This window comes from Rattus norvegicus, chromosome 1 (assembly GCF_036323735.1).
Source record: "Rattus norvegicus strain BN/NHsdMcwi chromosome 1, GRCr8, whole genome shotgun sequence".
Taxonomy (NCBI): Eukaryota; Metazoa; Chordata; class Mammalia; order Rodentia; family Muridae; genus Rattus; species Rattus norvegicus.
The window spans coordinates 215,944,870-215,965,101 of record NC_086019.1 but is presented as its reverse complement, the minus strand read 5'-3'; the positions used below and the strand labels follow the sequence as shown (position 1 = coordinate 215,965,101).

Genomic DNA, 20,232 nt, shown 5'->3' with positions numbered 1-20,232 from the left:
GTTTCTGGAGTTACTCCAGGTTGCATACCCAGATCTGAAGATTGGGAGTTAGGAGCCACAAATAAGGGAACATGAGAGGTTTGTCTTTCTCTGTCTGGGTATCTCACTGTATATAGTCTTTTCTAGTTCCATCCATTTACCTGCAGATTTCATTTTTTATGGTGGAGTGATATTCTGTACTGTATGTGTTTATCAGTTTACCAGTTTTATAAACGTCATGGAGGGACTGTTGGAAAGGCTTGTCAGTTGGACGAGTTGGTGGTAGGATACAATCTGAAGCTTCCAGCAGTATGGTTCCAAAGGCCCTGACATCTTTATGGGTGACCTTTCATCCCTTGGAACAAGACATTTTAACACTTGGCTCTAGCTCGTCAGCATTCTAAACAGAAAGGTACATAATGGTATTGTGTCAGGGTGGTAGCCAATTTTCTTTATGGATGTACAGACTTCCTTAATTCCTTCTATGTCTTCTGGCTGTAGGATGGCTTTATAGAATCTGTGTTGTTGGCATCAACAGTTAGCTCTTTCACACCCAGTGTGTAAGTCAGAAGTGCATGCTCAGAGGTCACCATTCTTGGAGATTCACCAGCATTGGCAGCAACACACTGGATGGCACCGTCATCCTGAGATGCGTCTGCACTGACACATCTGGGTGGTAGTCACAGAATGTGTACTGGCCTTAACTTTTCACAGGGATAGGTCAATAGTGGTACTATGCTCACACTCCGCTTTTGTTTCTCCAAGACCCAGACATACTTGAAAGAGCTCTTTCCTGTCTTGGCAGCCTCCTTTTCAATCTTTTTAGTGGTTTGTTTGTCAGTTCCACAACAGTTGTAGATGGCCAGTAGTGATCCTGAATCTGCATGTGCAATGGTGACAGTATTGGTGTCTTTTCCTTTCCCATTTTCACTTCAAATTAGGAAACTAATTTGTTTTCATAACAGCAAACTTGTAGCTCTTAAGCACTGCCTTTTCCCTCCCCCACAACCTTTGCTGCTGATGGATAGGCTTCTGGGTTGTGTGTATGCAGATCTGTCTAATTCCAAGCCGAGCAATTGATTATCTTCTTGAAATAAGGGAAGGTGAGGAGGCAGGGGCCAGAATATGTAGTAACTCAGCCCCCTGGTGACCTTGGGTACACCTCTTCTCTTAAGTTTAGTTTCCTGTCTGAAATGGTAATGACATTGACTTGATGGTAGTTAAAGAACTCATCTTAGTACTTGGGTATGATACATGTTCAGTAACTCATTGAGACAAGCTCAGGCTGACTTTGAACTTGTGACAATCCCTCTGTCTCAGCGTCCTGAGTGCTGGGGTTAAAGGTGGCAGCCATTGTTCCTAACTGAAACTGGGCATTGTGTTGCTGTGTGTGACAGTGATGGAGTATGGTGCAGAGTTCTTGATGGGTATAAGCTTCAGCATGTTTTCCTTTTGTGCTGTTTGGGCTAATGTTAACATAGTGAGGTAGAAGTCACTCTTCAGTTCGGTGGTGAAAGGAGTAGTGGATCACCCAGAAATGTCTCAGGTATCTCCAGGGTTTGGATATACTTTCTTCCTCCTTCCTCCCCTCCCTCCAACCCCCTTTTTTTCAAGACAGGGTTTCTCTGTGTAGCCCTGGCTGTTCTAGAACTCTCTCTATAGACCAGGCTGGTCTTGAACTCAGAGAACCCCCTACCTCTACCTCCTGAGGGAGGGGATTGAAGGTGTGTACTACCACCTCCCAGTTCCCTTTCGGTCGGTTGTTTCATCTCCTCAGGTCTTTCACATCAGTTCAGGTCTCCATCTAGACTTTAGCATCCTTGACTTGGTGATTGCACATAACCTTGTTTACTGTGTAAAATTATTTGATGCTGGAAGGTAGAAAGACCAGACAGTGGCTGTTAGTTTTCCTACCACCGAGGCTCTCGCACCTGACCCAGAGCCCAGTACATAGTAGGTACTTGATGAATGTCTGTGAGTAAATAGGTTGCTTGTGTTGGGGCCCAGTGTAATGTCAGACATGTCTCCAAGATACTCCTATCCTAGTGAAGAGGTGGAGGTGTGCCTGTTATGCAAGCCACATAAAGCTAATAACCTCATTGAGGTTGTGAGGATGAGTATGGGAGAGACCCAGGGCACAGAGAGGCCTGTGTGTCTATGAAAGGAGCAGTGATCGTGTTCCCGCAAACACTTCCTGCACCTCTGGCCTGGTTCCTGACTGGCTTTGATGCTATCCTGCACCTCTGGCCTGGTTCCTGACTGGCTTTGATGCTATCCATCTTTTGTTTTTTGTTTGTCCTTCAGGTCACAGTTACCTGGAGAGGCTCCTGAATGTTGAAGTGCCTCAGAATGTTGGGTAAGTTCCATGCTAGTGCTTTCTACAGGAGTGGTCAGAGCACATGCAGGAGGGGGTGGAGACGACCGCCAAGTGAAAGTTGTTAGTTGAGGCTAAGCCTATCCTCATCCCATCTTTCCATCGCACTGCTGACAGCCATGCCATGCTCCCTTAGCTTGCTTCCCATGTGACCAGGCAGCAAGCAACGTGACTGTCAAGTCTCCAGGCATCGTTCCATCAGTATTACTTGTCACCTGAGTGTGTGAGTTCCATGGTTGTAAGTAATGCAGAACAACCATGTAAAGTGAGGTGTAGTGGGGTGTGGTAGTCGGGCTCAGGGGTGCTTTCTGTCTCCAGATTAGACCTAGCATTGTTTGTGGCCAGGGCACTGACTTCTCAGAGGCCATGCTCTGCTATCATGAGCTAGTCCTTCTTTACTTTGGGGCAGAGGTTCAGTGCTTGAGATGAGGAAATGGCGTCTGGACATACCTTGGGGTTAGCTGGCCCCTGGGTGAGTAGTGAGCAGGCATCAAGAGAGAGGAGACTAGGGGCTGGGGATTTAGCTCAGTGGTAGAGCGCTTACCTAGGAAGCGCAAGGCCCTGGGTTCGGTCCCCAGCTCCGAAAAAAAAAGAACCAAAAAAAAAAAAAAAAAAAAAAAAAGAGAGAGGAGACTTTTCTGGTTCCACAGACTGGGACAGTTGGGTAAATTATTTGTCTTCTATGTGTCACTGGAACCATAGCTCATGGTCCTAGAGCCAAGCCACCTATGACCTGTTGGCTCTGCTGTTTTGGGGAGCAGTATGTCATGATGATGGGAATTTGGTTCACAAAGCTGTTCATCTCATGGCTGGGACTTGAAATGAGAATGGGAGGAAAAGGCTGTAGACCCATCATCGCCCTCACGTGCACACTCCTAATAAGAAAGTCACATAATTTTCTACACAGGAAGCCACTGGTGATGGCTGCTGTCTTCTGATCCAGCCTAGGCTCTTGGCTTGTGGTCCAGGTCTGGCCACTTAATATTGGGCCTAACTTGAGGAGTTGGGAAGACTGGGCCTTAAAGAGTTCTCACGGTGCCCCTGCTTTGCTTTCAGCCTGGAAAAGGAGCCTGTTGAGGTGGCCGAGCCTGAGGAGGCAGTAGAGGAGCAAGAGGTAAGGCCACAGGCCAGAAATGGACAGGACTTGAGTCTTCCAGTTCTAAAGCTGTGTGCCACAGCCATCCTGAGCCTCAGGATCCATGTGGGCTTCTTCAAGTCTTGGTTCTTCCTATAGGTCTCCAAGAACAGTGGATGTTCCTCCAAACCCCACAGTGCCACCAAGATGGCGATCAGTACGCCTACCTCGAAGCCTGTGGCCACTGGCCAGGCAACAGCTGTTGAAGAGCAAGGTGAGCTGGCTTGGTCCTGTGTCTTGGTACACCATTTTCTGATCTGACAGGCCAAAGATAAACCTGAAGGTGCCATGATCTTTTGGCTGCTGAGTGACACATGAATACGTCTAGCTGGTGGATTAGGAAACAGAGGCAAGGGCCTGAGGAAGTAAAGGTATGAGAGTGTCATGTGAAGAGGGTCTTGAAGCCCACTCCAAAGGATTCATGGAGAACTACAGGCTGGGTCTGAGTACCTACCTGGCCCCTTGTTCCTGGCTTGTTTCTGACTTCTAGTTCAAAAAGAGCAGGGTTACTGTAGGTTTGGGGAGTTGGTCAGGAGCCCTTGCCTGGCTTCCCAGGCTACTAGTAGGCTCCTGGAGTCTGGCTCATGTCTCTCTCGGGAGGGTGATTTCCATGATGTGAAGAAATGGCACTGTAAGGTTTCTAGCAAAACATTCCCTTTATGAAGGGGTCGGGATAATTGTGCCAGTTTGAAAGCTGCCAGAACTGCTGCAAAGACTTTCAGTAAAGGCTGCTTCCTCTTGGTGTGAAATAAGATGTACTGTGCTCTGTGCGATGACCCCATGAGAAGAAACTTCATTTTCTGTCATGTGGTAACAATTGAAGGCCAGGGGAGGTGAGTTTAATTACAGTAGAGTTGGCAGCTTGTCCTGTAAGGTTTCTGTACATAGTTTTTTTGTGGTAGAGGGAGTGGCATATGCATCAAGGCTTCAGTGATGCTGTCTTGCCATTTGTGTCATAGTTGTCAAGGGATAAGGGCTAGAGGATCTGATGGGGACCAGTATCCTGGGCTCAAGGCCAGTTACCACTGAGGTTGGTGGTTTTGCCATTGACCACCCTGAGGTTGCCAGGAGCAGGGATTACTCTCGATGTAGCTATTGCTGCTGGACCCCTTTCCTAAAACCAGCATTATATATACCCTACTGCCATCACTCAAACAGCCTCACTGAAATTTCTCTCTTCACAGACGCTGAGCTTGACCAAACAGATGGACACAGAGAACCACCCCAGAGTGTCAGGTTTGCATCTGGAAAAGAATGTGTAGGCAGCTGTGGTCTGAGGTTCGCAGGTGGTGCTTGAATCAAGCTGGGGTCCTTGCATAGAAAGGCTATGTAGGGGTGTGGCCAGGCCTTCTGCTTCTTGATTGGTGTCATTGTTTGATTCTCTGACTTAACAGAGGAAGCAACTTGATGCTGTAGATGCTGTCTTGGGAATGATTATGTCCCTCTACATCCTTGGCTCTGTGACCTTTCATTGGCCACCTAAATTTTCCTGAATAGGCAGCAAAGGGTTGGTTGGTCTGCAGTCTCTTCAAGTCTGGAGTTCTGAGGCTTGAGCCCAGATGTGTTTGCATGGATGGTTTTTATGGAATATAGTAGGGGTATGAGGTGGATTCTTGACTCCTTTTTATGACATGTGGCCACCTGTCCTGGGTAGGAGGAAACGCAGTTACAAGCAGGCCATGAGTGAACTGGATGAGGAGCATCTGGAGGATGAAGAGCTGCAGCCTCCCCGGAACAAGACCCCTTCCCCACCCTGTCCAGCCAGCAAGGTGAGCGGGTCCTTACCCTTGCTTGGTGTCTGCCAGGCTTGCTCCATTCTGACTCTGGCCCTGGTCTGCAGGTGGTACGGCCCCTCCGGACTTTCTTGCACACAGTGCAGAAGAACCAGATGCTCATGACCCCTACTCTGGCCTCCCGCAGCAGTGTCATGAAGTCCTTTATTAAACGCAACACTCCACTCCGTGTGGACCCTAAGGTAAGGGAGCCGGCCCCTGGCTGTGCTTTGCTGGAACTAGGGCACTGGGGTTGAAAGCTCCCTTAAGTTACTGAAAATAGTGTGGTCCTGGGCATATGGAGACCTAACACTGATGCTGGACTAGTTAAAGCCTCTGTGGCCAAGGGTTGCCTCAGTTCTGTGGTATTGCTCTGACTTTTGGATCCTGGACTGTGACTCAGAAGCTCAGCTGCTTGGTGAGCCCTAGGCCTGAAAGTGGGAAGATTGGCTAAGCAGACCTAACACTGCCTACTGTGTCCACAGACCAATGGTGGGTGTGACTTGAGAAGGGCAGGTGAAGACACCTTTACTATTGGGAGGGGGGATGGGTGAGATGAGGTAGCAGTTTGTTGTTGGTGAAAGGCCCTGAGTAGACCCACTACCATAGATAGGTGTGTAGCCTGCCCCATAGGACATCACTTGGCATTAACTCTTGGTGTTTTCTGTTTCCTCTCCACAGTGCAGCTTTGTTGTAAGTAAAGCCATTCCCTGTCCCTTAACAGAGCTGCACCTAGTTCTTAACCATGTCCTGTTACTGTGTAGCTGACAGCCCCTGTGGAAGCACTAACATTGCAAGTGGGAGTGTTAGGAAGGCAGATGTGCAAGTGGGAGGCACTGGAGTCACCAGGGTAACTGGTGGGAATCAACAGTTTTGGGGCTCTGCAACCTCCTACCGTAGAGATTGCCCTCTGCCCATCCATTGCTACTGGGAGTGTTTATGCAGCCTATAGCTAGAAGTGCTTCCCACAGCCATCTACTTCCTCATTCTCAACACTGGGGCTTGAGGGCCTGTGAAAAGAACAGACATGTCTCTGGTCCACAGAGCCACTGAGATTTACTGGGTCATAGACCTCAGCAGTAACCCTGATATGATGTCTGATGGGGTAGGACTGGTAACTATAAACTGAGGCTGGGTCCAGCTGTGCAGTTACAATGTAGATGATGGCAAGTGGCATCTGGAAACAAGACCAAAGAAGCTGTTCTCTTCCCAGGCACCTCAGAGCTAAGCAGGGCTGGGTTACTTGCTGTGAGCAAGAGCTTTGGAGGACTGGGACCTGGGAGTAGCTCAGTCCTGTGTCCTGCTCCTGGTTGGTTGCTGCTAGACCAGCTATAGCTCAGTTTCTTTCTTCCTTTCTTTTTTTCAGCGATATATTTATTTATTATATATAAAGCACACTGTAGCTGTCTTCAGCCACACCAGAAGAGGGCATCAGATCTCATTACAGATGGTTGTGAGCCACCATGTGTTTGCTGGGAATTGAACTCAGGACCTATGGAAGAGCAGTCAGTGCTCTTAACTGCTCAGCCATTTCTCCAGCCCCCTATAGCTCAGTTTCTTGTCATCTGTTTAAAGATTTGAAAATAGACATTCATACAAATAATGTGGGATTTTTCCTTTAAAACTGGTTTATTCGTGTGTGTGTGTGTGTGTGTGTGTGTGTGTGTGTGTGTGTGTGTGTGTGTGTAGGTAGGTATATTTGGAAGAAAGTTAAAGGACAGTTTTTGGAGTTTATTCTCCTGTCAAATGGATTCTGGGGATCAAACTAAGGTTATCAGTGCTGATGGTATGTGTTTACCCCTACTGAGCCTTTTGACAAGTTCAGAATTTTATTTAAAGGTGAAAGTCAAGGTTAGGTGGCCTGCAAGGAAAGAATAGGCCTGAGTAGGTCCAGGAGAAAGAGGAGTTGGTTGCTAGGGACAGGGTTTAGATAGTTTTCTTCTCTGGTAAACTTTTGATTGACAGTTGGAAACTTCAACCTGTGTAGGTGTGAATTGTACATCCTATAGTTTTTTTTTTTTTGGTTCTTTTTTTCGGAGCTGGGGACCGAACCCAGGGCCTTGCGCTTCCTAGGTAAGCGCTCTACCACTGAGCTAAATCCCCAGCCCCCATCCTATAGTTTTAACACTATGTGTGCCCAGTCATACATAGGCATGAGATGGTAAATAGCCCCCGCCCAAACAAAGTTTATACTGAGAACAAGGTTATTTTATTGTTCATTTGACTACAAAGTACAAACAGGGAATTGCTAGGGAGGAGAAGGACACTGCTTTCTCAGGAAAGAGTTGTGTGGCGCTCCAGCCAGAATAGCTGCTCAGTACTTTGTCGGGAAAGGGGTGCGGTATTGCTCAGGTCATGTAGGACGCCTGGTTACCAAGCTCTCTGTACCTTCTTACCTTTCTTCCTGCTTTGTACCTTGATGCAGCCCCTTGGTACAGTTCTGAGAAGAGTCATGGAGGCACCTGGAGGGCTTCTGCCTTCAGCAGCTGGCCCATAGGTCCCGAGCTTGTTTGTCCTCAGGTTGGTCAAGGTGACAGCATGTCTCCCAGTAGCCTCATTAGCTCGCTCTGGCTTCTGGACTTATTTTTATGCCTGGCAGTGAAGAAATCTGAACTTATTTCTTCACTTGGCCATTCACTTCCTCCCCGCTCTTATATTGACCAGGGCCTTGGAGGTATGGACATGCCCAAGAGGTCCTGCATGTTGCCCTGCCTGCTTTGGGGAACCCAGTTCTCTGCACAGGGCTTCTGGTGATTATAGCTCAGTTACTGTAGCCTGGCAAGGTTGAAAGGTTCTTTTTATACCTGAGTTTCCTCTTCTACAAAATGAAGAAAGCAGCCTCAGGAGATTTGGTGACTTGGAGAGTGAGTGTGCACACACTGAGTGCAAGGCTTCATAAAAAGTAGGTTTTGGATACTTGGCAGGGAGAGTGCCCATGTAAGGCCTCCAGGCTAAAGAGCTTGTAGTTTCCAGCTTGTAGTTTCCTCCCATTTTTCATGGGACTCGATCATGGCTCTGGGGATACCAAAGCTCATTTGAAGTCTAGGCCAGAGGAGAAATGGATTCTGTAGCATGACAGACTCTTAAAGCACCAAGTTACAAATAATGCAGTATAATAAATGCTGCTCAAGCTGTGTTGAAGCTGGAGTTTGACTGGAAGAAGAAGAAGAGGTGGTGAACACTGGGTGCCGTCCAGCCTTGCTTCTGAAGTACCTTTTCCCATGGAGAGCACTTGTATACTGTAGGGTGGGAGAGAAAGAGTGTGACCCTCCCTACGTACGTGTGTGTGTGTGTGTGTGTGTGTGTGTGTGTGTGTGTGTGTGTGTGTGTGTCTGTGTGTGTCTGTGTGTGTATCTGTGTGTGTGTGTGTCTGTGTGTGTGTCTGTGTGTCTGTGTTTGTTTGTTTGTTTAAGAAGTGGTCTCAAGTAGCCCAGGCTGGCCCTCACTTCCTAACCCTCCTGCCTCTACTTCCCAAATCCTGAGATTATAAGTGTGTGCCATTATGTTTGGTTCCCATCTTTTCTTCCTAAGTCTGGGTGGTTGGAGAGCCTACTAAAGGTCACCCATTCTTTCATGTGGATTTCTCAAAGACCAGTGCTTTTTAGGTTCTTCTAAACCCAGCTTGGTTTTAATAGCTCCTGATGTCTCTCTTAAATGTTTTTTGTTTAAATAGAAAAAGTTACAGAATATGGTGAAGCTTGGGGGAATTGTGACATGGTTTATTTAGCCATTGCCACAGTTGGGATCCAGGCCATGTCTGTAGCCTACTCACAGAAAGCTCTTAGCTACGTTTCATGGCCACACGGCCCTCATTCCGAATCTCAGCAGCCGTAGACCTGTTCTTAGTCAGTAGGAGTATTTTCGGAGGGTGTCATGGGAATTGTGTTGAGTCATATGCTACCTTTGGTAGCCACAGTGCTTTCAGCTGAGGCCTCTGAACAACCTGTCTAAATGATTACATTTGAAGTGAGTTGCTTGTAAATAGCACATAATTGGCTTTTAAAAATTTCTGGCAGTAATTATTTATGTGTATGGGTGTTTTTATCTGCATTTTTGTCTGTATACCATATAACACTTGCATGATGGATGCTTGGTACCCAGGGAGGCCAGAGAATGCATCAGAGCCCCTGGAATTGGAACTCCAGATAGTCGAGCCCCATGTGGGTGCTGGAAAGCATTAGTTTAGTCCTTGGCCAGTTTGGAGCCTCTCCCCATCTTGGCTGTTGCATGTAGCTGTGACTGTGTCCCTATGGGACTTTGTGGGTCTGCCTGGGAAGTGATGCCAGCACTGATCTGCTGTACAACTAGCTATCTTAATGGTGTTTTAAAAATTAACACAGGCATATCACAAGATATTTGGAAACTGAAGGAAAAGACATACCATCCTTTAGCTAGCTCACTAGCCTGTGTAACTTTTAACATTTGATGGTACTTTATTTTTTTCAACTCTTCTAAAAGAGTTGATGTGCATAAAAGAGTGGTGCATATTCACACTCCCAGGATGTGTTGGAAGTGATAAATGGCTGCTCCTTTATCTTGCCCTTCCAAATAGAACATTAGCTGACACTTTCTGAGCTGCCTGCCATTTTCTTTGCAGTTTTAGTCTTTAGTTGTGGGACAGTAGACCTACCAGGAAACTTGGTAAGATAGAGCAGGCTGAATCCCTGGAAACTCAGGTACACAACTGAGACGGTAGGGGACTCCCTACTCCCTGCCAGGTTCCTGGCCTGGAACATGCACCACACTTCCCACATAACAAGAGTTCTCCATGCTAATAAGATGGCCCTGAGTGTTTAGCCAGTAAGCTCTCCTTCCTGGATATTCCTCTCTGCAAAAGGTGTTTAATCTCTGGACCACTGTGAGAAGTTGGTAAGCACCATTTTTATGATGGACTAATAAACAGTTTGGAACCAAGGACTGTCTCTCATCTACCACTGCCAAGGGGAGCATGGAGAAGGCCTTCTCCTACAGAGCCGCCGTCTCCCATAGAAGGATTCCTATAATTCCAGACAACCACTGCTACCTTTGCAGATGAGCTAAGCTGGAGCTCCTGGCCACAGCCCAGGCCCCCGGCTAGATGCTATCTTTAGCCTGAGGGCTCCCAGTGCCCCTGGCCTTGTTCTTCCAGGGCCTGTGGACCCCGACACTTCACTTTTGACTTCTGTGTGGTTTTCTAGTGATGACTAGATGCCCACCCAGGAGTCAGGGAATACCAGCTTTGATTTCCCATATCTTAGACTGCATTTTCCCATCCCTGGCACTTCCTTAAAGTCCAACACCCTATGGATGGCAGCTTGGGATGAGCGCAGTCAAGCTCCCCATGTTTCCCTTTCTCCAGTGGCCATGCTTGGCAGCATGGCGGGGCTGAATGCGGTCCCATATTTAGTCACTTTCAAGCTGTTTATATAATTATAGTCAACACACATCTAATTTGAGGCTGTTTTTTTTTTTTTTTTTGGTGTGTGTGTGTGTGTGTGTTGCCTACAAGTCAGGTTCATGGGAAGCACTCTGTCCACCTGAGGGAGAAACTGGATGCCTATGCTTGCCTAGGGTGGTCACAGCGTATGCTTGGCTGTCTGCCTGAGAGGCATCTGCTACTGTGTCTGGTTGAGAGTGGTGCATGCTGCCAGGCAGCCTTTGGGGTTGGTGCGTGTCCTTATTCATATCCCTGTGGGCACCCTGCCCTCTTCAGGAGAAGGAGCGCCAGCGCCTAGAGAGCCTGCGGCGGAAGGAGGAGGCCGAGCAGCTGCGCAGACAGAAGGTAGAGGAAGACAAGCGGCGGCGCCTGGAGGAGGTGAAGCTGTAAGTGTCCCAGCTCCCAGCCTGGCCGGCCCCAGCCTGTGTAGGCTCTCTTTGACTGAGCTGTGCCCACAGGAAGCGTGAAGAGCGCCTCCGCAAGGTATTGCAGGCTCGTGAGCGGGTGGAACAGATGAAGGAGGAAAAGAAGAAGCAGATTGAGCAGAAGTTTGCTCAGATTGATGAGAAGACAGAGAAGGTGAGTCTGGGCTGATGGCCCAGTGGGTGGGGCCTTAGTGGAGCTCTAGCACTTTAGGGGTGGCAGCCTGAAAGGTGAAACTGGACTCCTCCATAAGTCGTTGGCCGGGCGGCTTGTGTATTCTTGCCCTCCGTCTCGTGGGCTTCGATCTTTTCTGAGGCAAGTTGAATGCAGGAAGTCTAGCCTAATCCTTTTCCCAGCAACCCTTGGTGAGTGAGCAGTCCTGAGTTCTGGGAAGGGTTTGTAGGGAAATGGGGTGCCTCTCACAGAGCTCCAGGCTCCATGCTGCATGCCGGGTGAGAGGCTGCTTCAGAGGGCACATGTGAGTGGATTCTGCAGGCTAAGGAGGAGCGGCTGGCAGAGAAGGCCAAGAAGAAGGCGGCCGCCAAGAAGATGGAAGAGATGGAGGCGCGCAGGAAGCAGGAGGAGGAGGCGCGCAGGCTCAAGTGGCTCCAGCAGGTACGTCAGGCGGGGGCGGGGAGGAAGCGGGTGCCCTGGCGCTGGCTAGGCCCGTTCTGTAGAGGAGACTTGAGGGCTGTGTCATGGTGATTGTAGAAGCCAAAGTCTGAAGATGAAATGTGCTTCTGGAGTCAGGCTTCCCCTCACATCTGCTATTCATTTCCTCGCTGTGTGACCTTGCTCAGGTTACTCAGATAGCAGAGTGATCTTGCTGATAGGGCTGCAGTTGAGAGCACGACGCCCTGATGCGTGTCAGGCCTGGTATACGCCGAGTGCCCAGCAGGTGATTGTACTTACACTCCACTCTCGGGCCCCATCTCTCTGGAACTGGCAGTCTTACTACTGTAGGGAACAAATCAGTGTGGTATATCTAGGCTCTGATAGGCACTTCTTAAGTTTTAATGTGTGTTAACTCAGCAGCTCCTTGAGGTGCCCATGCTGCTGTCCTTCCTGTTTTACAGATGGGAAACCGACCCTTGGGTCAGGTGGCTTGCCTATTGCACACAGCTAGCTCTCCAAGATCCCCCTTTGCTTGTCGGTTCTGCTGCAGCTGTTGCCAGATGTCTTTTCTGTCTGCCTATAACTTTCAAAACTTGTCAAGGAGTCTGGCCGCTCAGTCCTAGCTGATGTCATGGTGATAACCAGTGCTTTAGGAGCTAGGGCTATGGGAAGGAGCAGCTCCTTGGCTGGAGGGCCCAGGCATGGCTTGTGTGTCCTGCACTTTCTTTTTTTTTTTTTTTTTAAAGATGTATTTATTTATTATATATGAGTACACTGTCGCTGTCTTCATACACACCAGAAGGGGGCATCAGATCCCATTACAGATGGTTGTGAGCCACCATGTGGTTGCTGGGATTTGAACTCAGGACCTCTGGAAGAGCAGTCAGTGCTCTTAACCACTGAGCCATCTCTCCAGCCCCTATACTTCCTTTCATTGCTAACTCAGGAGGAAGAGGAGCGGCGGCATCAAGAAATGCTACAGCGGAAGAAGGAGGAAGAACAGGAGCGCCGCAAAGCAGCTGAGGCCAGGCGACTGGCAGAACAGCGTGAGCAAGAGCGGCGGAGAGAGCAAGAACGGAGAGAGCAGGAACGGAGAGAGCAGGAGCGGAGAGAGCAGGAGCGGAGAGAGCAGGAGCGGAGGGAGCAGGAGCGGAGAGAGCAGGAACGGAGGGAGCAGGAACGACTTCGGGCCAAGAGGTGAGGCCACCCACTGGCCATTTACTACTGTCCTGCGACAGGCAGCAGGGCTATTGCTTCTTGGCATCTCCTCACTTGAAGGTTGGTAGGCTTTCCCTTGGCTTCAAAACCAGGTGCCTACAGCTGGTGGACCACCAAATAGGATCTATGTTAGCTGTAGGAGACTCAAGGGGTAACAGCTCAGGGTTAGTCCATGTTTTGTTCTGCTTCAGCAGAATGTGCTGACTCCTTTGGTGTCTTTTTCTCAGTGGGTACAGTAAGGTCTTTGATGGTACTTCTCCATGGGCCTGACCCAGACATCCTGGGCATGAGGGACGTTTGTATTGCAGTATAGGACATTGAGCACCGTTAGTCCTGGTGCCTATGCTTCCCTTGGTGATGATAACCCAGTGAGGTTTTCCCTTCACTGACATTTACTAGGACTGTGCATACATATGTGTGCAGACCAACAGGCCCAGCAACTGTTTCTTCTTCCTTCCCAACTCCTGAGATGGCTACAGGCTTAATGGAGAACTGAGGAGGGCAGTATTGGGTGCATATAGATTGACACGAAAGAGTCTGGGTGGGAATGGGCGGTGGATGCAATTGTGGCTTCAGAGCTGCATGGTGAGAGTTGTACCAGCCTTGAAGAGTGATGGGGTGTTTGGTTGGTAGCTCTGAGGGTTACTCTGAAAAAATTTAATCCTTACTTAAAGCTTTTGTGGCATAGAGACAATCAGCTTTACAGAGGAACCTGGATTGAGAGTGAGGCTAAATGACTTGTTTAAGGTCAGGCTCCTGACTGTAGGGGTGACCCCTGCTCACTGTGGGCGGAGCTGAGTGCTCCTTCACCTGTCGTCGCTCTCATGCAGTGGTCATAGCCAGGCTGGAGGAGAGGTGTTAATCTTCCTACTGTGAAAAAGAGAATGGGGAGGCTCGTACCTCACTGGCATGGAAGAGGGGCTGTTTGCTATCTGACTTCAAAGTCAGGCTCTGAAGCTTGCCTTTGGAGAGTCCAGCTGTTGGCTTCAAGCTGATGTCTAGTTCTACTTGTTCCATTCTCTAAAGGCATGTCCACCATGCCTAGATTCCCTCTGTAGGGCGGGAACAGGGCTGGGGCCCTACTACTGGCCTGACAGATTCTTGGTGGTCCTCAGGGAGATGCAGGAGAGAGAGAAGGCCCTGCGGCTCCAAAAGGAACGACTTCAGAGGGAACTGGAAGAGAAGAAGAAGAAGGTAGGGTGTTGGGAAAATGGACTCCATGTGGGTTCTGTGCTGAGCGGAGAGCATCGGGAAGCCGGGACTATGCTCTTCAGGCAGCCCTGAAGAGTACATGTGCTAGGCGTAGCAGTGTGGCAAGAGGAGAGGAAGGACACATCTAATCTTGTTGCTGGCTGGGTCCTAGGAAGAGCAGCAGCGCCTGGCTGAGCAGCAACTGCAGGAGGAGCAGGCAAAGAAAGCTAAGGAGGTGGCCGCCGGCAAAGCACTGAACATGACTGTGGATGTGCAGGTGAGGCACATCCTGCCCTGTGCGAGGGTGCTTAACACCACTCTCCGTTGCTTGAGCTCAGACGTGGGTTAGAGCTGGAAGAAAGAGCAAGTCACTTGTGTCTGTTTCTTTTTTCTTCTTTCTCTTTGTGGTGACAGGATCCGGTTGTATAACCCAGGGTAGCCTCAGATTTGTAATCTTTTTACTTTACCCTCCCAGTTGCTGGGATTAAAGGACCATTCATGGTGGAAAGCTAGTTGAAGGTCATGGAGTGTCTTGAAGCATCTTTGAGGGAGGGAAATGCCAACATGAAAGAAAGTTTTCATGGTACAAAGTGGTTCATATTTCCCGACTTACTAAAATGAAAAAGTGACCCTGAAGCTTTCTTTTCTCTTTGAGAAGTGAGGGAGATGGCCAGAGTGTCCTTCAGGATTGCAGGGGAGGGGAGCTAATGACCATGCTGATTTTCTTCTAGTCTCCTGTTTGTACCTCATATCAGATGACTCCACAAGGACCCAAGTCCTTTCCCAAGATCAGCATGGATGACTATGGGATGGACCTGAATAGCGATGACTCCACAGATGATGAGGCCCATCCCCGGAAACCCATCCCTTCCTGGGCCAAAGGTGAGTGGAGCCCAGCGTTCCTGAAGAGGCTCGGGTTGCCTCCCTTCCTCACCTTTGTGGGCTGTGGAAGTGATGGCCTAGCTGCTGCAGCGTACAGGCTGGTGTGCTGACATGCTAGGGCCCAGTGACTTATGGCATTGACCTGAGGACTTATGAGCATTGGGCTTTGAGCATGCACCCAGAGGTAGGAGGCTTCCTCTGGCCTGAAGACCCATCTGAGGATATAGGATGAAGGGTGTTGAGTTCCTTTGCTCTTGTTGAATGTAGCTGTGTTTGGCGTAAGCAAAGCTGCTAAGTATTCTGACATGGACTCATGTCCTTTCTGAAGAGTCTGGCCCAGCATGGCTCAGGAGACTTGGATCCAAGTAAGCACCCATGGGTGAGCATAGTACTGAGGAGGGTAGCAGGGTTTGGTTGGAATGCTAGAGCTAGGAAAGATCCCGAGCAGGGGCATTGGTGCTTGAGCAAGATTTGCCTTGAGTCTTGGGGGTCTCAGATTTATACAGGTGTGGATGGGCAGGAGGGCATGCTAGGGTGCTTCTTAGGATTTGCTGAACTAGAGGTTAGCACCATGTGATCCCACAGTGGGTCAGCACTTGACAGAAAGACAACTTACTTTTATGACTGACCTTGTTTGAATCCCATCGTGACCAGAATCTTGCTTTCCTAAGTCACTGATGACTGACTCAAATCAAGTCACTTGAGAACAGCAAGCATGGGTCAGTGTGGTCTGCAAAGTTACCTGATGGTAATTGGCCTTAGATTACTTAGTTTTTGTATCTGTGAAGAGGGAGTCAGTGATACTAAGACCCAGCTGAGATGATTATGAGTGAGCAAGGCCTGGATGTGTGTTCCTCTCCTGATCCTCTAGGGCCCTCTTCAGCCTGGTTGGTGGGGCTGTGACTCCCACAGCTCTGCTCCTTTAGCCTGTGTGCTCTTCCTTAGAGTCTGAGGTTGGTGGGAGTAGCAAGGCAAGGCGGCTTAAGATCCGAAGACAGGCTTGTCTTCACACTTAGCTCTGCCATTCATCTACCATGTGCCTTGGGACGAGTTTCTACAAAATGGGGACAATAAAGTATCGCCCTAAGACAACTCCTGGCAGCTGTTGTTTGGGTTTAGCTGCTAGAAGAGGATAATTGTTGGGTGGAGGTGGGCAAGAGGCCTCCAGAGAAGCAGATAGGGTAGGAGCAAGGCATGCTGGTGTGGAAAGGGTGGCTGGGATCTGTGGGTAGGTGCAGGAATCAGGGAAGCTCCCAGAGAGCACCAAGCAGTGATCCAGACCTCTGGTTTCTTCAGGCACTCAGCTCAGCCAGGCCATCGTCCACCAGTACTACCACCCCCCAAACATTCTAGAGCTCTTCGGATCTATTCTCCCACTGGACTTGGAGGACATCTTTAAGAAGAGGAAGACTCGCTACCACAAGCGCACCAGCTCTGCTGTTTGGAACTCACCACCTCTGAAAGCCACCATCCCCAGCAGTGGGGACTAACCTATAGCCTGAAGAAGCCATGAGGCAAGCCCTCAATCCTTTTGGCAGTACAGGGCCCATGTGTGTCTTTCTGTTTGTCTTTCTGTCTGTTTCTGTGTTGGACTGGTGTCCTTCTGTCTGACTTGCCATTGTTCAAGTGGATATCAATGTTCTCTGTCAGGTATTCCCAGACCTCTTTGGAGGATGGGCTTTATGCCTGGGGAAGAACCAGGTTCAGCACTGATCAATCTGGAGGCAGTACTCTGTAAATAGATTGTTACAGTTCAGTTGAATGAATTTTAGTTTCTAGTGTTTGTGAGGTAGTTTAATAAAGTATATAGCCTGAAGCCTGCTGTGGATATTGTGAAAACTGGAGGCTTCGATGGAGTATTGGTCTGCAGCAGTGCGTTTGTGCCTTTACCTTCAGTGTATGCTAGACCACTTGGTTGGCCCAGATGGGGTTCCACCCAGAGGTTCTAATGCTAGACAACCCCTGGGAAACACGCATGTTCCAAAAGAGCAGTTGAACATGCTTTCCGTTTGTAAGTGGAGCCTATTCCTCAGGAAAGACCTGTCCTGTGACACAGCTCTGCCACTTAGTCCCTCATCCTGACCACTTCTCAAGCCTGCCATGTTTGCTGCGTGGGGATTGGAAAGACTTGAGGAAGTCCCCATGCTGGGAGCTAATCAAGAAAGGAATGCCCCTCAAGCTGACTTTGGGACCCATGCTTGCAAATGGGGTGGAGGCCTGGGGCCTGGGTGCTGGGGGTGTGTGGGGATTAAACCACAAAATCACCAGCTATTGTGTCAGTGCTCAGTGAAGGGTAGCCTTGGTCCTGATAGCTCCTGATGCTCTCTTTCCTAGAACTGGGGTTAGCCACCTGTGGTAGAAAGGCCAAACCTAATACAGTTATTTTGGATACAGCTGGAGTAAAGCCAATTTGTTTTCCCATTACTTCCAACTCCTCTGTTCTGAGGGCAGTTATTTATGTGGCCTGAGGAGCTGACAGGCTTACTGTGGAAACCTGTTCAGAAGACCATTGCCAATTGCTTTAGGTCAAAATACAGTAAACTACAAATGCAGTAGTGCTTTAAACGGAGCAGTGAACACAGAAACCCGAAGTCTAGACTCTTCCCACCAGTGCAGAGTTGACTCAAATATGCAGCTTACTTCATGCATTCTCACTAGTAACTTGAGGAAACCAGAAGGCATGTCTATGCTAAACCACAAGATCAAACTAACTTGTTAGCAGAGCTCAGAAAACCAAAGGACGGCAAATGACTCATGGCGAGTGGATGACTCATGGCGAGTGGGGGTTCCTCCGCCTTCACTTTAGAATGCCAACTTTTCTGAGTATCTAGTGGATTTGTAGCCCATGTCATAGGACAAAAAGAGAAAGGTAAGAATTAAAACTCAGTTCAGTCCCCGGCATGCAAAGCTTGAGAAAATGATGTAGGGAATTCAGTGTATCTGATAAAACGAGTGACCTTCCCACACAAGCCTCCCCCAGTGTTAAGATGGTAGGATAATAGTGTCTGGAGACGCTTGGGACTACACTTGACAGAAGATTCGCAGACTCAGTGAAAACCAAATACACTGTTGAGGGAAATGAACACAGACAAGTAGAGGTGGACAGATACTGTACTCATGGTGGAAATCCTTACAAAAACCTTGGCTCTCTACCTCCAGAGGCCTCACCAAGTCCCAATTACTGCCCCCTTTCTGGGGGGGGGGGGCTTAAATGAGGGCAGGGTAGAAGTTTATGAAAAATGGGTTTAAAAATTTTAGCTGTGGCAGACCTACAAAATAAGACACCACAGTTGAGATACTGTTGAAGTCAGTGATTTTGGCATAAAGACAGATTAAGTCTGGACCTGTGTGCCTTCTAGAAGGAGACCTATGCTTATCTGATGCTCTGCCTTTGACAAAGGCAGAAGGTAGTTCAGAGCGGGGAGCAGGCATTGCTCACATGTTCTCAGGAAGAACTGGATATATTAAAAACCTCCAGCTCTTTCTCATAAGGCATGCTAGGCTTAACTCGTAGTTGATTGAAGGATTGACATTAAAGCTAAAAATAAAACTAAAGGAGGATGGGACTAGCTTAGTGGGAAAGGCACTTGTCATCAAGCCTGGTCTGAGTTTGATGAAGGAGACCTAGATGTGAAAGAAACTGACTTCCGCAGGTGTCTTAACCTCTGCAGGTGTACGGCGCATGTGTGTACCTCCTCCCATTACACACGCAAGTGGGCCACTACTACTACCTCCAACAAAGTTTTTCAGAGATTTTTTTTTTTTTTGGTTCTTTTTTTTTCGGAGCTGGGGTCTGAACCCAGGGCCTTGCGCTTCCTAGGCAAGCGCTCTACCACTGAGCTAAATCCCCAACCCCCAGAGATTTCTTATTGATAAAAAATTTTTGAGCTATAAAAAAGAGAAGGAATAATAGATACAAAAATTCACAATTTCTGTTTTTTAAAGTCAGTGCTGTTTCTCTGTTTTTATCCATCCTGGGGAGGGATAGCGCACACATAGTTTTGTTGCCTAGAAGAACCCTAATGTGTCATCCTTATCCTGCCTTTCAAACATTACTACCAACACCAAGTACACCACCACCACCTTTCTCTAGTTGTATCATAACTGCAGGGAGTAGGATATAAAATTATCCATTTTCTGTATAAGTTCAAAGAACATTTGCTTGTAACTGAACTAGTAAGCCAGTTCAGGACTCCTCTCACCCAAGTGTCTGTATTTATCCTTCATATATTAGAAAGTTAACCAGGACTCTGAAACTCAGGAATAGTGGTCATAGCTGTAAAGACAAAACCAAGGCTGGATGGGGAAGTCTCCAACAGAAGACTGTACATTTGGAATTCTGGGCAGGAGAGATGACTCACAGGGTAAAGGCTCCAGTCTGCCAAGCCTGCTGACCCAAGTTCAATCCCTGGGACCCCACATGGTAGAAGGGGAGAACCAACTCTCACAACTTGTCCTCTGATGTCCTCTGATGTTCACAGTGGTATGAGTGTGTACAGAAGTGTATAAAATAAAACTCACAGAATTTGGAACTTTGAATTGTGGTCTAGGCGTATTATAGAAAATGGTGTTTGTATTTTGCCAAGTGAGGGTATTCTCTTTCAGTCTACTTTGTTGGGACAAATAGGTCAAGCAGAATGATTTATATTTTAAAAGTTATTTATTTGTTTTCGTGTGTGTGTGTGTGTGTGTGTGTGTGTGTGTGTGTGTGTGTGTGTGTGTGTGTGTCTGTGTTTGAGTGAGTTCATGTGTACCACATGCCTGCAACAAATAGCTCACGTGGGTCAGAAGAGGGCATTGAATATTCCTGGAATTGGAGTTGCAAGTGGTTGTGAGCTACTGTGTAGGTCCTGGGAATCCCTCTACAAAAGAATCCAGTCCCCTTAAGCCACTTCTCCAGCCTGTTTTAAATTTAATTTCATTGTTTTTTAAGCTTCTTAAAAATTAAAAAGTTACTTACATACAGCATATTCCTAAGACGGTCTTCTCTCCCATATCTTCCTCCATATCCTCCCTACCTCTGTACCCTTTCAACTCCACACCTTCTTTCTCAAGAAAACAGGCAGATAAAAAGGACAATGACAAAATGAAATGACCAAACAACAGCAGTAACAACAAACTAAGAGCAACACACACACACACACACACACACACACACACACACGCACAGACACACGCACAGAGACACAAACACAGACACACACGGACATACACAGACACATACACA

The 20,232-nt window shown here is 48.2% G+C and overlaps 1 protein-coding gene across 6 annotated transcripts in view; it reads left to right on the top strand.

The window, feature by feature from the left end:
* The window catches only part of Incenp (inner centromere protein), a 71,690-nt gene extending 52,146 nt beyond the window's left edge, over positions 1-19,544 (top strand). For 3 of the 6 annotated variants that reach the window (XM_063286935.1, XM_006231025.3, XM_063286938.1), the window contains 14 exons: positions 2,284-2,335; positions 3,410-3,467; positions 3,588-3,702; positions 4,673-4,724; positions 5,143-5,257; positions 5,329-5,463; positions 10,953-11,062; positions 11,135-11,255; positions 11,595-11,714; positions 12,661-12,911; positions 14,048-14,126; positions 14,296-14,400; positions 14,855-15,005; positions 16,302-19,544. In XM_063286935.1, coding sequence (XP_063143005.1) covers positions 2,284-2,335; positions 3,410-3,467; positions 3,588-3,702; positions 4,673-4,724; positions 5,143-5,257; positions 5,329-5,463; positions 10,953-11,062; positions 11,135-11,255; positions 11,595-11,714; positions 12,661-12,911; positions 14,048-14,126; positions 14,296-14,400; positions 14,855-15,005; positions 16,302-16,495 — 1,658 coding nt within the window. In that variant the 3' untranslated portion in view covers positions 16,496-19,544. Of the gene's footprint in view, positions 1-2,283; positions 2,336-3,409; positions 3,468-3,587; positions 3,703-4,672; positions 4,725-5,142; positions 5,258-5,328; positions 5,464-5,941; positions 9,781-10,952; positions 11,063-11,134; positions 11,256-11,594; positions 11,715-12,660; positions 12,912-14,047; positions 14,127-14,295; positions 14,401-14,854; positions 15,006-16,301 lie in introns of those variants that run through there. The other 3 variants (XM_063286932.1, NM_001106335.1, XM_063286940.1) reach the window with 3 other exon arrangements.
* Positions 19,545-20,232: the final 688 nt, after the last annotated feature.